The sequence below is a fragment of the Ceratotherium simum genome, chromosome 6 (assembly GCF_057802395.1).
Source record: "Ceratotherium simum simum isolate JZ-2026a chromosome 6, ASM5780239v1, whole genome shotgun sequence".
NCBI lineage: Eukaryota > Metazoa > Chordata > Mammalia > Perissodactyla > Rhinocerotidae > Ceratotherium > Ceratotherium simum.
The window spans coordinates 74,924,896-74,949,387 of record NC_141905.1 but is presented as its reverse complement, the minus strand read 5'-3'; the positions used below and the strand labels follow the sequence as shown (position 1 = coordinate 74,949,387).

General features: G+C 32.5%; 1 protein-coding gene across 1 annotated transcript in view; it reads right to left on the bottom strand.

Annotated features, from left to right (window-relative positions):
- Nucleotides 1-229: 229 nt before the first annotated feature.
- CCDC172 (coiled-coil domain containing 172) overlaps nucleotides 230-24,492 on the bottom strand; it is a 54,331-nt gene continuing 30,068 nt past the window's right edge. Inside the window, exons 6-9 of the mRNA XM_004428105.3 lie at nucleotides 21,905-22,006; nucleotides 21,455-21,557; nucleotides 1,109-1,196; nucleotides 230-290 (exon numbers count right to left, since the gene is read on the bottom strand). Coding sequence (XP_004428162.1) covers nucleotides 255-290; nucleotides 1,109-1,196; nucleotides 21,455-21,557; nucleotides 21,905-22,006 — 329 coding nt within the window. The 3' untranslated portion in view covers nucleotides 230-254. The remainder of the gene's footprint in view (nucleotides 291-1,108; nucleotides 1,197-21,454; nucleotides 21,558-21,904; nucleotides 22,007-24,492) is intronic.

Here is a 24,492-nt window from a genome sequence, read left to right as displayed (position 1 = left end):
TACTTCTTTTTCCTCCTTTAGAAAGCAAATCAAACCACAAAAGAACCCTTAAAGTTCAAGCAAGTAACAAAACAAAAAACTATTTTTTAAAAGTGCTAATAAACCAATTCTAGGTATTAACAACTTTCAACATTCTGGACCTCACATTTTTCACAAGAATCTGTTGTAATGGGTATCATTCACGTATCTATCATAAAGATTTGATTCTAAGATGCTTTGATCAAATCTTAGATAGCTAATCAATTCTCCACAAGTTATTTGTTCTCCTGAAGATCTTTCTGTGCCAATGTCTGAAACGAAAACATATAATAATTATTCATGAGGAAAATGAAATTTTTAATAAAGAAATTACATAAAATTTATGTAAATTTAGCACGACAATAACTCTGTGCATTTCTAAATTTTATTTTTGAAAGTTTTTATAAAAAAATATAAACCCTAACATAACCTATTGGAACATTTTAAACAAAAAATGTTTATAGAAAATAAACATGAAACAAAGCAAGTAAAATATTAAATTAAAACTATATTTTAGCATACTTTAAAGCTAGCTATATATGTCTTCTATTAAAATAGAGCATGGCAAATATTGTGTTCTTTTTATAAGCAACCAAAGTAAGAGGTTAAAAGCAATTTAAAGTGCCCCCACACAACCCGAAAATAAGTTTCCAATAACTGCATCCAAAGTTCTTGAGATCATAGGATCAAATATAATAAAAGTATAATTTATGCCTATCAAAAACAAAAAACTTATAAGCTTTACGATAGTTAAACTCCTTTAGTGCACTAATCCTCTAATAACAGTTTCAGTCAGGGGAATGTTGTGAGGTCAGGTTTGAATTTTTTTTAACTTAGTTTGAAATTGTACATATTCTCTTTGAATATAACTTGCTTTATGTAGCACCTAACTCTCCAGGAACTCAAAACACTTCACAGATTTATATTCTGACTTTAGTTTTGTTTGTTGTTGCTATTTTGTTTTTCGTATCTAGTACAAATCCATGTGAAGGGCTAAACACTAGTTCAATGATATGTGCACCAGTAAAACCACTCTTACCAGTAGGTAAAATAATGCTGAATGGAAGTTAAAGAATCAATAATGGCTTACCAACTCCAAAAATTCTATTTCTGTTTGGAGAGCTTCATAAACACTTTGCATGTCATCTTCCTTATAAAGTTCTAATTCTCTTTTAAGTCTGTTTTAAAAGAAAAATTCACCCTATTAGTTCAGAAACTTTTGTAGTAATCTTTTATTACATGAATAGTGGCAGGTATGCAGCTTCTATCATCAGAATTTCAAGCTAACACTAAAGAATTTGGAAAGAAATTTTAGTTCTCTATAATTCTGTAATGATTATATAAAATTTTGGGGAAAAAAAAACAAACTCCTACAAAGAAAATAAGGTAGATAGACTGAATAAATAATAGACACAATAATTTTAGGTTAATTAAAAGAGCAACATGGTTTAGTGGGAAAAATATAGTACTGTCTGAAGACTTCTGTTTTAGTCCTGGCCACTAACAAGCCGAATAACCTTGGCTAAATCATTTAGCCTCTCTGAACCTCACCTGAAAAATTTTAAGTACAGAAAAAAAACGACCTCTGAGATTTCTTCTTGCTCTAAAATTAGACATTAACTTTATAATGCACATATGAAATTAAAATATATTTTAATTTAAAAGCAAGAAATTAAAATCAATATTCCTTTTTCCTAATTAAGTCTCTAACCCTATGAATATTCTGAAATTACTTTTTTTCAAAAATTATTTTATATCTACATTTAATGTGAAAAATAGTGAAGAAACAGTCTTCCATTTCTAGCATTATGACTAACATTCCTTCCAAAAAGAAAAACATAAGCAAAAGCCATGAGCTATGGCTTGAGGGGTAGAGAACTAGGGCTTCAGACTGGGCAACTAGGAAGGTGAGGCTGATACTGACGGCAGATAGTAAGAGTAACATTGCTCTCACAAACCTAAGCAAGTTGGGCCAGCCACAAGATGAAATGTATAGATCAACTTGAGCCTTTTCTGAGTCCCACCACTTAAAAGAAGGATGAAGAGGTCCTAGGCCAGTTGCATTCCCTGTATACTAGCAGAAGCAAAAGAAAATCCTCTCTGAAGGAAAGTTTAACATATTTAGACCCACAGGCCTCTCACAGATTAAGAGCAAACAATGAGCTCACAATCAAAGATCACCAAGCATAAGAATGCAAGCCACTACAAGTAAAAATCAGCAGAGACGATAAATAATGGATTAAATCCATAATATATGAAGAACTACAAGTCAATAAGAAAAAGACAACACAATGGAAAATGGACATGCACACGCATACACACACACACACACACACACACAAACCTTTACCAGGTTATTCACAAAAGAAGATACCAATGGCTAATAAAAATATGAAAATGTGCTCAACTTCATTAGTTACCAAGGAAATATAAAGGAAAAACACAATGAAATGCTACTACACACCCACCAGAATAACTAAAATGAAAAACAGGCAATTCCAAGTGTTGACAAGGATATGAAGAAACTAGAACTCTCAGACACTGCTGGCACAGGATATCATTTTCCATTCTTTTACTTTTAACCTATCTATGTCTTTATATTTAAAGTGGGTTTTTTGTAGAAACCATATAGTTGTGTCTTACTCTTTTATCTAACATGATAATCTCTATCTTTTAGTTGGTGTGTTTAGACCATTTACATTTAGTATAATTATTTATATGGCTGGATTAAAAATATAGCAATTCGCAAGTTGTTTTCTATTTGTTCCATCTGTTCTTTGCTCCTTTTTCCCCCTCTCTTTCTGCCTGCTTTTGGATTAATTGACTTTTTTAATGATTGTATTTTATCTCCTATATTGACTTATTTTTCATACATATTTTTAAAATTTTGTAATGCTTGCACTGGGTTTATAATATACATTATCAATTTATTACTGTATTTTCTCAAATAAGATTATACTGTTGTACTTACAGTATAAGAACTTTACAACTGTATATTTCCAATTTCTCCCTCCAGTTTTTTTGTTCTATTGTTATCATACATTTTTCTTTTACACATACTACAAACATAAAATATATTATTACTATTTTTGCTGGAGTAATTTATCTTGCAATTAAAAATGGGGAAAAATGCTTTTATATTTACCATCATTTTAACTATTTCTGGAGCTTTTATTTCTTTGTGTAGCTCCAAGTTTCTATCTGTTGTTATATTCCTTCTTCCTGAAAAACTTACTACAGGCTTTATTGTAACGTAGTCTATTGGCAAGGAATTCTATCAACTTGTATTTGTTTAAAAATATCTTAATTTGCCTTCATTTGTGAAAGATATTTTTGCTGAGAATTCTGAATTGACAGTTCTTACTTTCAATCTTTAAAGATGTCATTCCCTTATGTTCTGGCCTGCACAATTTCTGATGAGAAGTCTACTGTAATTCTTACCTTCATTCCTCTGTGTGTAACGTGTCTTTGTGTCTTTTCTTTTCTCTTTCTGCCTTCATGATTTTCCCTTTTATTTTTGTTTTTCTGAGGTTTGAATATGATGTGCATACACGTTTGCTTTTTTAAAATGCTAATTGGAGTTCTTGAGCTTCTTGTATCTGTGCGTTAAAGTATTTTATTATTTTTGTAAAATTTTCTGCCATTATCTCTAACATATGGAACAGTACAGATGAATCTCAAATGCATTATGCTAAATAAAAGAAGCCAGACCTAAGAGTCTATATTGCATATTACTCCATTTTATATGACATATTGCAAAAGACAAAACTAGGAAAAGAAAATAGATCAAAAGCTGAGGGCAGATTGCTGGCATTGGTTATAAATGGGCAAGAGGGAACATTTTGGGGTGATGGAAGTATTCTCTATCTTGATTGTGGTGATGGTTCATCACTGAATGTGTTTGCCAAAATTAATAGAATTGTATACTAAAAAGAGTGAATTTTACTGTATGTAAATTATGCTTCAATAAGCCTGTCTTTAAAAAAAAGACAATGACAGTAATCCAGGTTCCCATAGGATAATAACAACTGCCTAAATAAAAACTATCTCTCAAAAAGAAGACCAAATAAGGCCACCCATAAGCCATACCTACAAGCTAACTAGGAAATAAAAGATATTAGAAACTTGAAATTACATGTAAGTAGGGAAATAAACATCTATATCCAGCAGAACCAGCTCTGAAGTCTACACCAATGCAGAGAGTGAAGCAGCAATTAAATGGAAGAAAAGAGAAAGAAAAGGAAGGGGATATGGAGTGATGAAACACAGGTTAAATGACCCTCAGAAAGAGAAAGTCTCACTCTGTGTAGGAAAACGCTGAGAACAGGTCTGAAGCCTCACGGTTGAGAGTACTGGCTTTGTAGAATCCAAGGAAGTTTTAAATCAATGGCTCTCCTATTTTGGGGGTGTAAGGGTTGCTGTGTTTTTTAATTTTATGACTTTCTTTTTTTTCTCCAGGGCCCTTAATTTCCCCTCTTGCTTCTTTCTTGTCTTTAAAGGTTGTAGCCCCTTCCAAGTACTATTTCTCACCTAATAACCATAGGTGAAACAGATTAAGTTTTCAAAGAACTATACTAACAATAAAAAGCAAAAACACTTTTAGAGATCAGATAATACCAATACTATATAAGTTGGTCCTGAGTATAAAAAATAAGGAAAATAGTCAAATTCTTTTCAAGTGTAATAGTGATACCTAAACTTGATAAAGATAGAAAGATAATACACACACACACACACACACACTCGCCAATATATGAATACTGATGCAAAAGTTCTAAGTAAAATATTAGCAAAAAGAACTCAAACCACATTAAGTAAATAATATAGTATGACCAATTAAGATTTATTCTAGGAATGAATGTATAGTTCAATATTAGAAATTCATTAATATAATTGACCTTATTAATATTTCTAAGGAGAAAAATAATGTAATCACCTCCAGAGGTGCTGAAAAGAGCTTTGAAATATTCAAAACTTATTCCTGATAAAAACACTCAATAAAAATCAGAGTTAATGGACACTGTTTTTATATGATAAAAAACACATGTCAGTCCTAAAGTAAGCATCTTAGTGGGGTAATCCTAAAGTCAATCCCCTTAAGTTCAGGAACAAGGAGGCCCACTGTCTCTGTTACTTTTTAATATTTTGATGGAGGAACTAGCCACTGAAATTAATCTGAGAAAATAAGTAGAGGAATAGGAATTTTAAAGAAGAAATAAAGCTACCTCATTTCTTGGGTGATTTGACAATATACCTGGAAAAGCTGGGAATCAATGTCACAAGCATTGTGACAACATGACTTCTTCTTGATAGGACATCATAGAAATGTTAATTATCATCAAGTTAATTAAAATTTAATTTGATCCCAATAAAAATACTAACACCTTTTTTTTTTTAACCTGGTGCTAGGCAAATCAATTCTAAAGTTAATACTAAAAAAAAATAAACATTCTAGGAAAGCTCTTGAATGTTTTTCTTTTTCATTGAAAGCCCTGGAAAAGAAAACACAAAGAATGTTGACTAGCCCTGCCAGATATTAAATCATACTATTAATCCTTTATAATTAAACAGCGCACTACTGGCATATAAATAGAGCAGTGGGACATAGAAGACGGAAATAGACCAAAAGACAAGTGGACATTTAGTATATGATAAAGGTGACTCTTGGGGAAAAAAAAAAGATGGACTCTTTAATAAACCATGTTGGGAAAACTGGATAGTCATTTGCTATGTGGATATAAATGGATAGTCAAAGCTAAAATTGCATCTGTATCTCACAGCATATACAAAAATACACTCTAACTGTATCAAAGATTTAAATGTAAAAAATGAAACCATATAAGGACAAAGTGAAAGTATAGGTAAATTCCTTCATAAGCTGGTTGTGGTCAAAGACTTTCTAACTATGGCTCAAAATATAAATGCAATAAAAGAGTATTAAATTCAATTACATTTTAAAAAATTGAAAGCAAAAAACATAAGTAAAGTCAAAAGATGAATGACAATCTGGGAGAAAATACTTGCCGCATATATCACAGATAAAAGTCTAATCTCCATAATATATAAAGAAATTTTATAATCAAGGGGAAAAAAAGACCAAAACTCTGATATAAAAATGGGGAGAAGTCATAAATAGACAGTTCACAGAAAACAATATACAAATCAATTTTAAACATATGAAAAATGGTCAATTTCACTCATAATAAAAACTTGCAAATTTACTACACAGGGATATCATTTCTCATCTATCAGATTGGTAAAACTTCAAAAACTTGATAAAACTCTTTTGATAAGGCTGTGGGGAAACAGGTGTACTCAAACATTGCTAGTGGGAATTCAAAACGTTAAACCTCAATGGAGGAGAATTTGGCAATATCTAACAAAAATACATTTATATTTTTCTTTGACCCTGCCATTCCACATCAGTAATATACCCTATAAACACAAAGCAATATGTGCACAAAGTTATTTATTGCAACATTATTTGTAATCATAAAATACTGGAAACAATCTGTGTCTATTCTTATGAGACTGGTTGAATACACTATAGTACATCCATATAATGGAGTATTAAACAGTATAAAAAGAATAAAGATGATTCTAATATGTTTTAACTAATATGGAGTAAATTCCAGGATATATTGTTAAGTGAAAAATAGTAAGATACAAAAGATTATATATAGTGTGTTAACATACGTGAAAGAGAGAGGGATACAAGAATATATATTTATCTGCTTATTTTTGCAAAAGGAAAGACAAGAAGGATAAAACAGACACTAGGGAAAATGGTTACCTACAGCAGTGAGTGAAAATGGAGTGGAATAGATATAGAATGGAATGAAACTCCTCAGGGTATATCTTTTTATATACTTTTGACTTTTGAATCATGCAGATGATTTATTTACATATTTAACAAATAAAATTAAATCAATAAAGTTGAGAAAAAGAACCATAAAATTTGACACAAAATGACACTTCAGTTAAACACAAACAGAAACAAATAAACCTAACCGCATTTCAAATTTATAATCACAGACAAAAATAAAGAAGAATTAATTCAAGTAATTTTCAAACACAGTAGTCTATACACCCTCACTGGGATATGTCGTAAGGCAATAAGAATGACAAAGGAATCTTAAATCTTATTTAGTACTTTTGTCGTTAATGGACGTATACAGCTAGTAAATCTAAAATTATTTTTGCAATATTGTAGGATTTAGGAAATGGATAATTACATTGATGTTGTTAAGAATCAGAGTTTTCACTAGAAGAAGAAAGATGTACATATAGAACGGAGGGAGGAGAAAACAGTCATTTTGGATTTGCATTGGAAGGGATCAGTATAAATTTATAATTTTTAAAAAATGGTATTTTTATTTATGTCCATTTAACATGCTCAGAAGCAATGACACCCAGTAGCAATGAGCACATCTAGCATGCTAATCTTAGTTTCTAAATACCATTCCCAACTAAAAGATATCAGGACTCCTCAAAAAAATAACTGGTCACAGGGCTGAGGTAGGTAATATATAAGGTGAGCCTAGAATACCTTGTTGCACAAGAAAGAAAGGAAATGATCACAAACTGATGGCAACATGTCAAAAGGCACAGAAATTGAGTTCAAGGGCTGCCTCTGGCCAAATTTAGGACAATCTGAACATCAAAAATAATGACAGTAATGGATTAATGGATTATAACACATGAAATAAAAAAGAAATCCATGAGTCCACAGAAAATCTTAAATAGGAGAAATTAAAAGGGTGGGGAGAAAAAGGGAACAAACACCTCTCTCTTTTTTTTTTTACAGAATTTTACCAACTAATAAATGAAGAAGGAATCTCATTCTTAGAAACTTACCATTTTGTAACCACCACTGTAATAATTGATTCCGGGAAGAATCATTAGGGGATGCTAAAATGATTGAGTGAAAGGTTATTGAGGAAAAGGCTATGCACAAGGTCTCAAAAAGTCATTCTCTATATCGCTTATTAATTGTCAATGGAAAATAATACTTTCTCATTGGAGAAATCTGGCAAACACAATATTAACTAAGGGATCAAACCTAACATTACCAAAAATGAAACAAACTGACATTATATGCCTCCTGATGTAATGCTCTGAGGACATGATATCACTTATATTTTATTCTCGCCAAAAAAATGTTTAACCTGAATCTAATCTCAAAGGAATGGATAAATATAAATTGAGAGACATTCTACAAAACAACTGGCCTAGACTCTTAAAAAAATAAAAAAGGAAAGGTAACTATAAAGAATACTATTAAGATAAAAGGAGAAATATGAATATAGACTGTATAATAGATAACAGTATTATAACATTATTAAATTTCTTAAGTGTGTTAGTTATATTGTGGGGATGTAGAAGAATATTCATTTTCTCAGGAGATACATGCTGAAGTATTTAGGGATCAAGTGCTGTTATATTTGCAACACCACCTAAAATGATGCAGCAAGATAGAGAGAGAGAGAGATAGACAGACAGACAGACAAAAAATTTACAGTTGTGCATTGAACTATTACACTTTTTCATAAATTTAACTTTTTTCAAAATAAAATTTGGAGATTAAAAAAAGTGTCCTTTCCCCAAAATGAGAAAATACAATAAACAACTTTATGCCATAAATTTGAATACTTAGGCAAAATGGACAAATTTCTAGAAAAAATATAACTTTCAAAATTTATTTTAGAAGAAATAGAAAGACTAAACAGTACTTTAACTTAAGGAAAATCAAATAACTGGTCCAAAAGTTCCTACGAAGAAAACACTAGACTCAGATGGGCTTAGAAGTAAGTTCTAAAAAATGTCACACTTCCAAGAATAGATCATTCTAATCTTACAAAAAATCTTCCAGAGAACTGAAAAAGAAATAATATCCCCATACTCATTTTATAAGGACCATATAGTCTTGATACTGAAATCATACGATAACAGTACAAAAAGGAAAAAAAAAATGTCAATCTCACTCATAAATATAAATGCAAAATCTTAAAATATTACTAAAAAAAAGCAGTATGTTAAAAAATATACACCATAACCAAGCTGAGTTATCGCAGGAATGTAAGGATAGTTTAATATTTGTATATTTACAAATGTCATTCACCACATTAGCAGATTAAAGAAAGAAAAATACATAAGATTGTCTCAATATATACAGAAAAAATTTTGATAAAATTTAACACTCATTCATGACAAAAAAAAAACACTCTTATCAAGCTAGAAAAAGAAGGTAACTGCTTTAATCACGTAAAGTATATCCATAAAACTCTCAACAAAACATTCATAATAGGGAAAGAACAAGAAATTTTCTCTTTAAAATCAGCAACAAGACAAGGATGCTCCCTATCACTGTTTTTATTCAACAGTGTACTGGAGCCCCAATTCACAAGAAGACAAGAAAAGAAGTTAAAGGCATAATGACTATAAAGAAAGAACAAACTCGTTATTTACAGATGTCGTTGTAGCAGATAGTTTGCTGTTCACTTATATTCAGTGTTCCTCTCTACAGGATGTTACATTTCTGCTCTACTGATGTCAGGCTTGGCCATGTGACTTGTTTTAGCCAATAAAATACGGGCACATGTAATTGTATCTCTTCTGAGCAGAAGCTTTAAGAGCAGATGCATGCTTCATCATGATCTCCTTCACTTCTGCTGTGAAACTGACTATATCCCACTAGGGGCTGCTACTTCACACTTGGTCACAGAATGAAGATAAGGAGGAGGAGAAGTGTGGCTCACTCCCAATGGACATGTGGTGTGAGCAAGAAATAAACATCTGCTGTAAATCACTGAGATTTTGGGGTTGTCTGCTTCTGAAGAATAATTTAGTCTAAGCCACAGAAAAAAATTTTTTAAATAATTGAGCATCAATGGCCACTAACATCTAAAAAAGGACAGGTACTAGGCATTATGAGCCTCTTGATGAAAAACACACCACCACTTTTGGTATAGTTTTGCCAAAAAATTCAACCTGAATTTGATCAAGCCTCTAGATCCAATTACCAATTTACAGAAAATCTGTAAGTCAAATGGACACGTTTAACCATACAATGGGAATATAATCAACCACATCCAAACTGTGGGAAACGCTACAGGATAAAAAACTTAAAATTACAAGTTAAAAAAAGAAAACAAAAACAAAGGAGGAGAAGCTTCTAGATTAAAAGAGATTTAAAGGACATATCAGCTGATTGTCATGTGTGAATCTTATCTGGAACTTACTTCAGACAAACAAAAAAATGACATTTATAAATAATTGAAAACTTGAACACTGGATATTTGATGATATCAGTTAATTGCTGTTAATTATTTTATGCATAATAATGGACTCTAGTTATGGTTTTTTAAAGTTCTTATGTTTTAGAGAGACATAATAAGATAATAATATGATGTGTATGATTTTCCTCAAGTAATATAGGAGAAAAATGAGTGGAGATATAGATGAAACAACATTGGCCATAAATTGATAACTATTAAATTTGAGAGATGAGTACATAGGATTCATTATGTTTTTCTTTTTTTACTTTTGAATGTGCTTTAAATCTTCTATAATAAGTTTTTCTTTTTTCCGGGGAAGATTCACCCTAAGCTAACATCTGTTGCCCATCTTCCCCCCACTTTTTCATCCTTCCTTCCCCCGCACCCCCCTCCCCCCCCGCCCCGCAAAGCCCCAGTACATAGTTGTGTATAGTTCTAAGTTCTTCTGGTTCTTCTATGCCAGCCACTGCCAGAGCAGGGCTACTAACAGAAGGGTGGTGTGGTGTTTTTGTGCCCGGGAACCAAACCCAGGCTGCAGAAGCAGAGCACACAGAATTTTAACTGCTGGGCCATCAGGGCTGGCTCTATAATAATTTTTTTTTTTTAATCAAGTTTAGCAAAGATAATGGCCATAGAGTCAACATACAAAAATCTGTTATAGTTCCATGCACCAGCAATAATAATAATTAAAAAAACATGATTTACAACAGCAATTAAAACTGCAAAGTATCTAAAATTAAAACTCACAAAAAATGTATGAGGTTGATAAGCAGAAAATTGTAAAGTCTTATCAAAAGATATTAAAGAAGACAAATAAATTGAGATACCCTAAGTTTACAGACAGGAAGTCTCAGTTTAACAAAGACGTAAAGTCTTTGTTGAGTGAGTGGAATCGTAACCAAAACTACAACATATTTTCATGGATATAAGTTGATTCAGAAATGTACATAAAAAGCAAAGAGCCAAGTATAGTCAAGACAGTCCTGATGAACACAAAGGACAAAGAGTAGTGTCCTACCTTATATCAAGACTCATTATTACTTAAGTCTGCATTTGTTACTGTGCTATTAATATTAAAACAACCACCTAAAAAAAACTCATTATAAAGTATCAGTAATTAAATAATTAAAACTGAATAATATGCATTTAGTAGTAATTAAGACAGTTTTGAACAGAAATGAATGAATTGACCAATGAAACAGAATAGAAAATAGAATCCTGAAAAAGATTCAGTAATATATTATTATTTTTTTATAAAAGATGTGACATTGTAGATCACTAGAGGAAGGAGAAACCACTCAATAAATGCTGCTGGGACAATTTATTATCCATGTGGAAAAAAATAAAAATAGATCTTACTGTACATATAAACAAAAATCAATTCCAGATAACGACTTAAATATGAAAGGCAAGACTTAAAAATTATTAGAAGAAATACGGAAGAATATCCTTCTGATCTTGGGTGGCGAAAAAGTTCTTCAACAAGATACAAAAATGCTAACCATAAAAAGAAATGACTGATAGTTTCAACCACAGTAAAAGTAGGAACTCTATTCAAGCACGACAGCATAAAGAGCACCAAAAATAAAACCTCATAAATTGGGAGAAGATATTTTCAATGCGTTAACAGACAAAATCCAGAATTATTAAAAGACTGAAAATAAAAAACTTCTAGAAACTAAGAAAAAGTAAATTACCCAAACAACCCAGTGGCAGAATAATTAAGAGGCATTTACAGAAAAGGAAACACAGGGCCCATAAACAGAAGAAAAGATGCTCAATCACATAGGTAGTCAGGGCAATGCAGATTAAGGCCACAAAATACTATCTTACATCCAGGAAATTAGCAAAAATTACTAAGTCTGAAAATAAAGTACTGAAGAGGTTGGAGATCAATGGGAAATTTTATAATGTGCTAATGCAAGTATAAACTGGTTTAATCACTTTGGAAAATAGTTTGTCGTTATCTTGTAAGGTTCAACATTCATACACTTATACTCAGCAATTCCACCAGGCATATATCCTAGAGAAATTCTTGCACATGTGCACCAGGATGATAAGAGCACTGTTTGTGATAACAAAAACCGGAAACAATCCAAATGTGCATTAAAAAGAGAAAAAAAATTGTGGTATATTCACACATATACACTCAACAACATGGGTAAATTTTCGAAACAATGTTGAATGAAAAACAAGTCCCAGACAGTCTGATACCATCTATATATAACTCAAAAACAAGAAAAAATAAACCAATATATTATTTTGGCATGCATATATATAACAGGCGGCTCATAAATATAAATATATGGCATAAATTTAAATAAATCATAACAAAGAAAATTATATACAAGCAAGAAAATGAATCAAATAAGTTATATCACACACACACACAAGAAAATGAAACACAATGTAGGACAGTAATTACATTTGGGGAAAGGAAGGGAGTATGGGACACAGGAGGAGCCCACAGCTAACGCAAGTTAGTGGGGATGTTCTAGTTTAGTTCACAGGTGCTCATTACGTTATTATACTTTAGAACTTACATATAGTTAGGGAAGAAAAACACAATAGCTATAGGGATGGATGAGGAAACAATATCCTATATATGTGAAGTTCATTGTGTTCTGAACTTTTAGAAATGTAATAGTAAATAGGAATTCTGAAGGAATGCTCAAGTGGGAAAGATAGAACAAGTTATTAATTTTGAGCATTAGATTTTTACACAAGCATAAAATCCCTTGTAATAAATATTTTTAAAGAATAAGTGGAAAGTTAAAAGGAGAGTTACAATGTACTGTAGATGCTGCTATACAATGTATTTAAGGCTTCATTTTCATATGTTTATCTATTCAAATAAAATGGTAGGGATCTTTCTTCCCACCATACCATCAACACTTGCCCCTCCCCTTTTTCAGCTCAAACAGACTATAAGTTCTGTAAGATCTTTCATGCCCATTGCAATTGGGCAGTGACCACTTTCCCCTTTGGTTAGCTAATAACAAGAATGAGAGACTACTGAAATTAAAGAGGACATTTAGAGCAAATTATAGGAAGTATTTCACTATTCAGCATATAATCAAGCTGTAGAATTTAGATCTGCACTTAAAGAAAAGATTGCTGTTGCTAGCCTTAAAAGGGGCTAGATGATAATAGTATGAATATTAATACATTTGCAGCTAGCCAAAGCTGTATAATGGTAAGCAGATCTCATGCTTCAGTGCATAGACTGATTGCCTACAGGAGTCAAGAAGGACTTCCTTCACCTACTGCACAATAACTAAGGGCAGTTTGCACTGGTTATTGTCACTTCTCTGAAACATCAAATAATGACGAGGACGAGGCCAACACTACTAGTTAGTTTACTAAAATTTATGTTCTGTGTATTTTTATGATTTCCTGCATCATTCCAAATTTTTTTCAGTTACCTCTAAGTGCCATAGAAAAGCCTTAACTAAAGAATACTCTTTTTAGCTATAGCACTGTACAAATACTATTTAGGTAGAAAGAAACTATCACCCAAAGTCCTAGTACACAAACTCAAATGCTATTAAAATTTAGGTATATTTCATCGTGGCCTTGTGTTTCCATATAATAGTGATTATGTAATTTGCCTCCTAGTTTTTTCTTTTGCTTAACACTATCATATACATTTCCCCCAGTTATTTACATGCCAATTAATACCATTTAAGATAAATACGTAGTAGTCCAAGTGGCTACAGTACAGTTAACTTAACCATTCATTTATGGTACAGCATTTAAGTTGTTCCTATTTTTTTCCTACCATAAATAATATTTGCAGGAACACCTTGTGCATAAAGCTTCTTCTGTACTTAGAATTATTTTCCTTGGGATAGAGCTCATGAGTGGAATTATTGGGTCAAAAGGCATAAAAATTTTTTAAATGCTTACAATAATTTATATACATCTAATTGCATTCCAAATATATGCATTGTATACTGCCACAGCAATGTATGAATTATCTCTGTACTACACTCTTGCCACTTGTGATTACGGCATTTAAGAATGTCTGCCAAAATTTGATAGAAAAATAATATTTAGTGGTTTTAATCTGCATTTAGTTGATAAGCAGGATAACTGAATTACCTTGCCTTATTCATCTTGGTATCCCTAGTAAATTGCATAGTGTATGGTGCAAAGTAAGCATTTAATATACATTTGTTGGATAAATACATGAGTGGAAAACTATTGATTTTAGTGCTTTCTTGTTGATTTTTTTATCAGTTGATTATTTGATAAACTGTTATCCCTTGTTTGTTATAATTACTATAAATTTCTCCCAGTCTATCATTCTATGTCGATGACTTTTTTGACACATGGAATTTTAAATCTTACATGTTAAGCCTATTAATCTTATCTTTTTTGGTTTCCTAATCACACTAGAGGTTTAATAAGTAGTCCTTTCTACTTTTTCCATGGCTTGATTTTCTTAATATTATTTCTCTATATTAATTCATATGAAAATTATTTTAGTGCCATTTAAACACAAAAATACTATTTTAAAGACACATAGGTCATCCTCTTTCATATACAATTTATTTCTGAAAGTAGGTCTGACAGTTGAATGTGTGAAAGCAGAATTTCAATTTTCTAATCATGCCTTCCCTCAGTCCAGGCCACCAGCAGACAGGTAAGAACCTTCACAGGTGTCTAAGGCTGACCAGAGAGATCTGTTGAGAAGGAGGTAAAAGAGAGAGGGTTCCTGCCAGCATCTCTGTTACTCCAAGTCCTGGGTTGACTGGATGAGGCATCTGCTTTTACTACAAATTTTTTATCATCTTCCCCCCCTGCATTCCAAAAGGGGTTGTTTACAAAGGTAAACATATGAAAATTTAAAAAAACTGTATTATGATATCAAAGATACTAATGAATTTTGAAAATCATTACTTTAATATTATATATGGCTTGTACAATGAGCAAAATTATTTCAAAGTTTAGGGACTTTTATAAACAGGCACATTTACATCAGAATATAACTTTTAAAATAATCAATTGATTCTACCATGAAAATTTCCCCTGTATTTACTTAGAAGCTTTAATAACTATAATATGTGCCAGGAATTCACAAAACAGGGGATCTCTATTAGCCAGAAGGCTACATAATCAATGCTGCAGAGACACTTCTGTTAATGAATAAATGATGAAGTTTTACCAGAAAAGATGCAGAGTCAACAGAAATATTCAATAAAATACATAGCTAAGAATGATCCTGGAATTAAATGGGGATTTTCATATTTTATAAACATTAAAAAAAGAAAGGGATGATATAGGTTGGCTATAGATATAGAATTATTTGACCAGTATTTTCCAGAAACTTTAGTACTGAGATCTTGTTACACTTGTCCACTTTGAGTTCATTCTTATTGATAACAAAGAGCACTGCAAAGTAAATGTGCGTTATTTTCTCAACATAGCCTGGATAACAATTCTTATTACTCTACTAAATGATGGTTATTCTAAGTAATGCTAAAGAAACACTCCCACAAGTGTTTAAGGATACATTTATAAAAATGTTTCTAATTATGAATATTTAGAAATTCTTACAATCCATCAATGAGAGACAAGTTACATAAATATGGCATCTCCATGCACTGGCATTAAAAAGAACAAAATTGATCAGTACAAACTAACATGGGAAATGTCTAAGTAATAAAACAAATTACAGACCAGTAAGTGTGATCTCACTTTTGGTAAACACATACACATGTACGTACGCATGCACACATACACACAGAGATAAGTAAATTCTGAAAGAATACATGCTGAACTTTTAACAATGGTTACACCAAGGGTTTCTAGAGTGAGGTGATCAGAGAGGAGACTTTGATGTTTTACATATTTGTAGTGTTTGAATTATTTATTCAATGAACATAGCCTACTCTCATAAATTAAAAACGTCTATACATATTTGGCAAAATAAAAAATATATACATGTGTAAGTATACGTATTTATCTGTGTATCCTTTAGAGAGGTTGGAAGTATTTTAATACCATCATGTGTTTATGCTTTCTTATAAATCTTAAGGACCATCAATGTGACCTCTATGACCAACTTAATTGGATGACTTTTTCACTGAAGAGGCAACAGCATTGATTTACTACTTCATATAAATGCATTTAGAGTCTCTCAGTAGCAGATGTATATTAACTTTGGTGCAGTTTCCATTGCAAATATGCTCTTCACAAAACCACACTATCTTCAAATGTTCAGAAGGAAAACCTCATGCTGTTGACTTTGCAGCTTCATTTCTGAAACCAACCTCCTATTGTATTAAACAGGCACAAACACTGGTTATAAAAAATGTTAAACCATTCTAGAAAGAATTTTGTGGGTAAGGAAAATGCCTGAAATGTTTCAAGTTGTCTGGTATGTTACTATTTGGAGTAAATAAAAAGTCATGATCAAGAACTGTATTTTGGTGACCCTGGTGTTGAATAATAATAAAAATAATAGGTGTTGGGAATTTGAAGGGGTCCAATACTTAACACTCATCTTTCCTGACTAAATTCTGCCCAATTGAGAAACAAAGAAGGCAGAAGGGAGGCCAAGATGTTACATTTACTACTAATATAGCAGATATAGGAGAATGTGGCTTTCATCTGCAAGCAAAGGACTTACTAGCATTGAACCCTAGAATCAGACTAACCTTACTTACACCATTAACGGCAGAATTGGATGCCACAGGCTTTCTCTCATGGAGTCCTACCACTGTAAAACTTAAGGGATGGAGGAGCAGAGTGGAACACACACTCTCTGAGGAAGGCCAACTTCCAAAGAGATAGGAAAAAGGAAGGGGCTGGGCTCCAGTTTACCCTTCCAAACTCACCAATCAGATTGAATCACTCCTCTTGATCTTAGAATAAGAAAAGAGGGTGTTGGGGGCGAGGGGGCCAGGAAGGTTAAACCAGTAAAGCTTTTTCCACATGGAAGACAAAATCAAGAGTGGAAAGAATTCCATGGGGCTATCCTAGTGGTTAGAATATGCCATGTCTTTGCAAATAACACTGAAAATACATGAAGAACTTTTATCTTCCTTGTAGTGAAAATAAAATTATATGTAGACTCAATCACTGGAACAAATATTTGTTCAGCACTATGTGCCCCTGACTGTGCTAGATGCAGAAACTGGTAAAAAATGAACAAGAAGTGGAGGGAGTTCCCAGTCCAGTAGGATAGATTGATACACATAACTATTATAAAATAGGATTAATGATAGAACAGAATTATAACTATTTTCTCTATGAACAGAAAAAGGAACAGTAGAGGAAAGCTTTCATAATTTATCACATTCATTTATTCCTTCATTTATTTATTCAACACCTACTATATGCCAAGCTATGTACCAAAGTATTAGACCGGGAGTCTACAATGGTAAACAAAGTAGACAGGCTCCCTGCTCATATTGAGCACACGGTGGAGAGAGACATTAACAAAATAAAGCACATAAACATGTAATTACAAAATGGAATCTGTGCTATAAAGGAAAAAATACAGGGTGCTAGTAGGAAAATAACAGAGGTTATGCAATTTAGATCACAGGGTAAGGGGGGCTTCTCTGAGGAAACATTTCAACTGAGACCTAAAGGATGCCGTATGTCCCACCAGGCAGGAGACAGGAAAGCAGAGAGGTGAACAGATAATTGCAGAAGGAAAGGTACAAAGGTCCTTAGATGGAAGAAAGCTTGGAGTGCTTGAGGGAGCAGAACGAGAAGGGGACCATGTTTGAAAATAACATCGGGGATGTGGTCAGAGGCCACATTGTGACAAGTCACGTAGGCCACGCTAAGGAGTTCAGGTTTTATTATGTTTATTATGAAGCCACTGAATGATTTTAATAAGAGGGATGACATGATTCAGTTTACAAGAGATTGAAAGGTAGAAGAGATTGTTACTGTGATCCAGGTGAGAGATGGTGGTGGCTAGAATTAGAATGTTAGCAATGGAGATCAAGAAGTGGAAGAATTCCAACTTGGTGATGGACTGGGGTAGGGTGAGAATGATGAGATTTGTGAACATGTCAAAAATGCCTGCTACATTTTGGATTTGAGCAATATGCCCCAAAAAATGACATGTAAGCTGGGCCTTGAGGCCCGAGTTGGATTTTAGCTAATGGAGAAGAAAGAGAAGAAAAGGAGAAGGATAGAGAGGTGTGAAGGCCTGTGGCACATTCAGAATTCCACAAATAGTACTCTGATGCACTAGCAGCGTAGGGTACGCAACAGAAATGCAGGGAGATAATGGATAGGCACAGATTATAAAGGCCCTTGAACTTTTGATAAGGTTTTTTGTTTCTGTTTTTGTTTGTTTGTTCAAGCAGGGCAGCATCACTTCAGATCTATTTCTATGTTTATATTAGACTGTTGGGAATTCAGGACTGGAGATTAGGAAAAAGGGATTAGGGACAAAGATTTGGAAATTATCTACGGATGATAACTAAAATCATTAGACCAGATGAGATAGACCATGGAGAGAACACATTAAGAAGACAAACAATGATTAACCTTTAGGGACCCTCTGCATTTAAGGGATAGGTAAAATTTAAAATAATACAGAAGACTGAATATGAAATACACAAGGATAATATGAAATAAAAATGAAATCATGAGTAATTATATAATTAAAATTATATCTAATAATTATAGAGCATCTACTGTGCGCCAAGCACTATTCTAAGGGCTTTATATATATAAAGTCATTTAATTTTTACTACAGTCTTGTGAGGTAGGTGCTCTTATTAACCTAATTTCAAAGATGTGGAGACTGAGGCATAGACAAATTAAACTGCTTGTCCAAGGTCACTAACTTGGTAAATAGCAGAGCTGGGATTCAAAGAGATTTGTAAATCTTAACCTCTATGCTTACGGCCTCTCAAGACTCAGAGCTTTATCATTCTCCTCCCTAGACTATATGAAAAAACTAGCTCAGTCATAGTTACACAATTCTCTGGGAAGCTTCTTATGAATTAATCTAACCTCTGACTTAACTGTTAATCATAGCAATATTCTACAAGTTAGCTGCCTTAACATGTGCTAATTAATGATCCCATACTCTTCAAAATAGAATCTTTTAAATAAACAGACATCTTGGTATTTATAAATAAGGAAAGATTACCTAAAGCAGAGACCATTAAACCACTGTGAATGTAAAGTACTGGTTCTCTACGTTAATGAGTGGCATCAAGACAGAATCCAACAAATAACCTAAACATGGCAGATTAACTTAAAAAAACATAATTGTTATAAAAGAATTTCAATAAAACAGACAGAATAAAATATGTATCAAAATTTTCTAATTACTAAAAGTAGAAACAATAAGTTCATAGAGGTGAACTTTCTTACTTGCTTACTGGTTAAAGTTTAATAAAAGTATAATTATAATAACCTTAAAATAAAACTGGTTCTCAATTGGGGACAATTTTGCCCACATCCACTCTGCGTAGGGGACATCTGGCAATGTCTGGAGACATTTTTGGTTGTCACAGCTGGGGGGTAGTGGGTGCTACTGGCATCTAGTGGGTAGAGGCAAGGGATGCTGCTAATCGTCTTACACTGACAGTCCCCCTCCACAAAGAATAACCTGGCCCCAAATGTCAACAGTGCCAAGTTTGAGAATCCCTGCTATGAAAATAGCACCCACACTAGTAGCAGTTAAACCTGAAAAAATAAGAAAAAGGCAACTATTACAGAATTCAGTATACATTTGAACACACAGATGATAAAGACTATTCCAAAATTTAAGGATAAAATCAACTTAATTTTTGCCTTCATGATAAAGTTGAATAAATGTCATATCATTTTCTTGCCATCATTAGCTTCTTGTTATTGCACTGATTATGGGTCTGAAGGCCCTCTTTCCTAAAATCTTCATACTCAGTACTTTGACTCTGCTCTTCACATTTGAAATAACCTTTATGAAACATACCAGTAGGGAAACTAAGCTACACATATCAAAGAATTTAAAGTGGGAATTGATAAATACTGGCATTTCATTTAATAACTCCTAAAATGTAAAGAAACTGGAGTAGGTACGTGAACTGGTGTTTCTTTCTATCTGTCACCATCTAAGAAGGAAAAAGCACTCTGTAACAGACTTTGTGTGTTTAATTTTAACCCAGGGCAAATTTTTATAACTGAAAGATAAACCCACAAAACTGGAGTTCATATTGAAAGCCCTTACACTACTAACTATAATGACACCAGTGGGCATTACCATTTTTTCAAGTGTTAAAAAAATCAATGAGCAGATTGTCATTACAGAAACTCATTCTGCATCACACATATCACCCAGGAGATTGATATTTCATGCTTATAAAACTTAACATAAAATTAAATTGCAAATATTTTCTCACAATCTACTAAAATTATGGCCTAAGGCAATACACTGCTAATATGAAGCATTTGTTCAGCTCTAGTGGACATATTTCCTACATGATTTATGTGAAAGAAAGCTTCATTTGCTTCTTCATAGATTCAGTAATGAGGTTTCTTTTCTTATATTAAGCCTAGATAGTATAGGAACTTCTTTAACATTAAGCCAGCAACTACAACACTGAACTATTAATAAATAATAGGCAAATTAATGAACTGGGGGGGGAGTTTCTCTTTGTGTATATTACTATGTCATTTCAAACATCAGCCATTCTTTAATTACCCAAGTACATAAAAAGCATCTAAATATTCCATACAGAAAATACACTTTCATTCTTTAGGCACAAAACCAAAGTAACACATTTCAAGTAAAATAGTAGATTGTGATTTTTTTCTCCAGAAATCTAGAAAGATAAGAAACAATTTCAAACATTTTTTTTTTAAATTTAGGAATAACAAACAGAAAGGAGAGTTGTGGAACCAATACTTTGTCTTAATCTATTAGGATGTGAATAACGCTGAGTCCATGAGATATAAGAGAAGATAAAATCGATTTCAGTATCATCAACCCAATACATCATGAAACTTAGGTGTAGCACTTTCTAGCCAGTGAAGTGTTTGCTTATTAGCATGTTTCAGAATACACAGAGAAGGAAATAATGTCTTCATCTGGAACTATAAAAAAATCTATGCATTTAGCTTTATGCTGAAATCTATTTGACAACTTGAAAAATTACCAGATTTTATAACAAAGAATAATAGGCCATTCTTACCTTAGGCTTTCAGCATCATTTTGAGGCTTTTCCTTGATTTTTACTTTTTCTGCCTCTAGGTATTTGGTAGTACAAATGGCTTCATTCCTTTTATCTTCAAAAACTAAACAAATAAGAAATTCTTACAATCTTTTAAAAATTAAACATAAAGGTTATCTTCATTCACAAGAATAATACTCTTAATGTTTGGTGCTTCATGTAAAATATACGTACTAATGATTTCTATTTTTCTAGTTTAATATAGCAATTAAAGGCAGAAAAAAGATCTTAACAAAATTTGTGACATTAAAAATACCAGATCTAACACTGATCATTTCAGTGTTTTACCTACTCCTTTTTTATACCAATAATATTCCAATAGGTTAATACACTTTGAAAGAATAATATGGCCCTATCATGTGTATATAACTATACTCATTGGTAAAATTAACTAACTCATAAACGTAATACCTTTAAGTTTCCTCTGCAGAGTAAATAATTCTTGTATTAATTCACTCTTTTGTTTTTGAAGTTCATTTAACTGGACACTATCTTGTTCCATTGACTTCATTTCTAGAAATAAACAAAAACCATATTTTAACTATTTAGGCTTTGCCTTAAATACGTCAGCAATTATTAACTTTTTCTCATGTAGTAAAAATTTAAGCAACGTATGGTTCATTTTAAGCCCCAACTGGCTTCCCTTGGCCACCTGGAAACTAATAAACTGAGCAGAATTCATTAAGCAATAACTGGATACAAAAGAATAAGTTACGTGATAGACTACCAAAAGAGAATTCAAAATAATGTAACATCACTAAGTAAAACAAACTTCCCAAGAGATAATAAGAAAACTCTATCCTTCATAACTAAAGCATATTTGAAATGACACTGCATAGCACTCACTACAGTATATGGCTACAAGCTTCCACAATATTGCTAACATTGTTTCCTCTACCTAGAATGCCTTTCCTCCTGTTATCCCCACAACAAACTCCAATTCATCCTTTAAGATTCATCTCCTAATTTCTCAAATATTTTTTCTCTTCTGCTGTACCTTCTGGGACTCCAATTACACATTTATACAGACTCAAGGTTTGTGTCCCCTCCAAATTGATATGTAGAAACCTAATCCCCAATGTGATGGTATTTGGAGGTGGGGCATATATCAGTACATGATAGATATTTGGGTTGTTTCCACTTTTTGGTTACTCTAAATAATTCTGCTATGAACATTGATGTACAAGTTCTTGTGTGGACATACGTTTTCAATTCTCTTGAAATTCCTAGGAATGGAATTGACAGGTCATATGGTAACTCTAGGTTTAACATTTTGAGAAACTGCCAAACTATTTTCCAAAGCAGTTATATCATTTTATGATCCTATCAGCAATGTAGGAGGTTTCCAATTTCTCCACAGCCTCTCCAACACTCTTATTGTCTACCTTTTTTTATTATACCCATACTAGTGGCATCTCATTGTGCTTTCGATTTGCATTTCTCAACTGACTAATAACGATGCTGAGCATCTTTCATGTGACTAGTTGTATACCATTTTTGGATAAATGCCAATTTAAATCCTTTGTCCATTTTTAGGATCGTGTTATTTTTCTTTTTATTGTTGAGTTGTAAGAGTTCTTTATATATTCTGGATACTAGTTCCTTATCAGATGGATGATTTGCAAATATTTTCTCCAATTCTGTGGGTTGTCTTTTCACATTCTTGATAGTATCCTTTGAAACACAAGAGTTTTCAATTTTGAAGTCCAATTTATCTATTCTTTGGTTGCTTGTGAATATCTAAAAAACCATTCCCTAATCCAAGGTCATGAAGATTTACATCTATGCTTTCTTCTAAGAGTTTTATGTTTTTAGCGCTTAAATTTAGATCTTTGACCAATTTTGAGTTAATTTTTGTGTATAATGTGAGGTAGATGTCCACATTCATTCTTTTGCATGTGTATATCCAGTTATCTAGCACCATTATTTAAAAAGACTACTCTTTTCCTTTAACTTGTCTTAGCGTTCTTGTCAATCAATTGACCATACATGTATGGGTTTATTTCTGGACTCTCAATGACATTCCTTTGATCTACATGCCCATACTTATGACAGTACCACACTGTCTTGATTACACCAGCTTTGTAGTAAGTTTGAAATCAGGAAGTGTGAGTTCTCCAACTCTGTTCTTTTTCAAGATTGTTTTGGCTATTCTTGGTCCTTTCCATTTCCAAATGGATTTTAGGGTCACATCGGTCAATTTTTACAAAACGCCAGCTGGGGATTTTGATAGAGGTTGCATTGAATGTGTACATCACTTTTAGGAGTATTGCCACCTTAACAATATTAAATCTTCCAATCCATCAACTTAGGATGTCTTTCCATTTACTTAGGTCTTCTTCAATTTTCTTCACCAATGTTTTTGGTAGTTTTAGAGTACAAGTCTTGCATTTTTGTTAAATACATTCCTAAGTATTTTATTCTTTTTGATGCTATTGTAAATTGAATTTTCTTAATTTCATTTACAAATTGTTCATTGCTAGTGAACAATGTAATTGTATTTGTTCACAAATACAAATGTAATTGACTTTTGTATATTGATCTTATATCCTGCAACCTTGCTGAACTTCTTTATTAACTCAAATAGTTCTCCTGTGGATTCCTGAGGATTGTCTATGCACAAGATTATACTATCTTCAAATAGAGATAGTTTTACTTCTTCCTTTCAAATCTGGATGTCTTTTAGTTCTTTTTCTCGCCTGATTGTCCCAGCTAAAATCTCTAGTACACTGTTGAACAGAAGTGGTGAGAGTCAATATCTTTGTCTTCTTCTTGATCTTAGGTGGGAAACTTTCATTCTTTCATCATTAAGGATGACGTTAGTTCTGGGTTTTTCATTGATGCCCTTTACCAGGTTGAGGATAGCCCCTTCTATGCCTTGTTTATTGAATGTTTTTTTAATCACGAAAGTGTGTTAGATCTTGTCAAATGCGTTTTCTGTCTTTGATTATTTTGTATATCTTCCATTTATCTCTTTATTAAATTCATGTCCTTGAGAA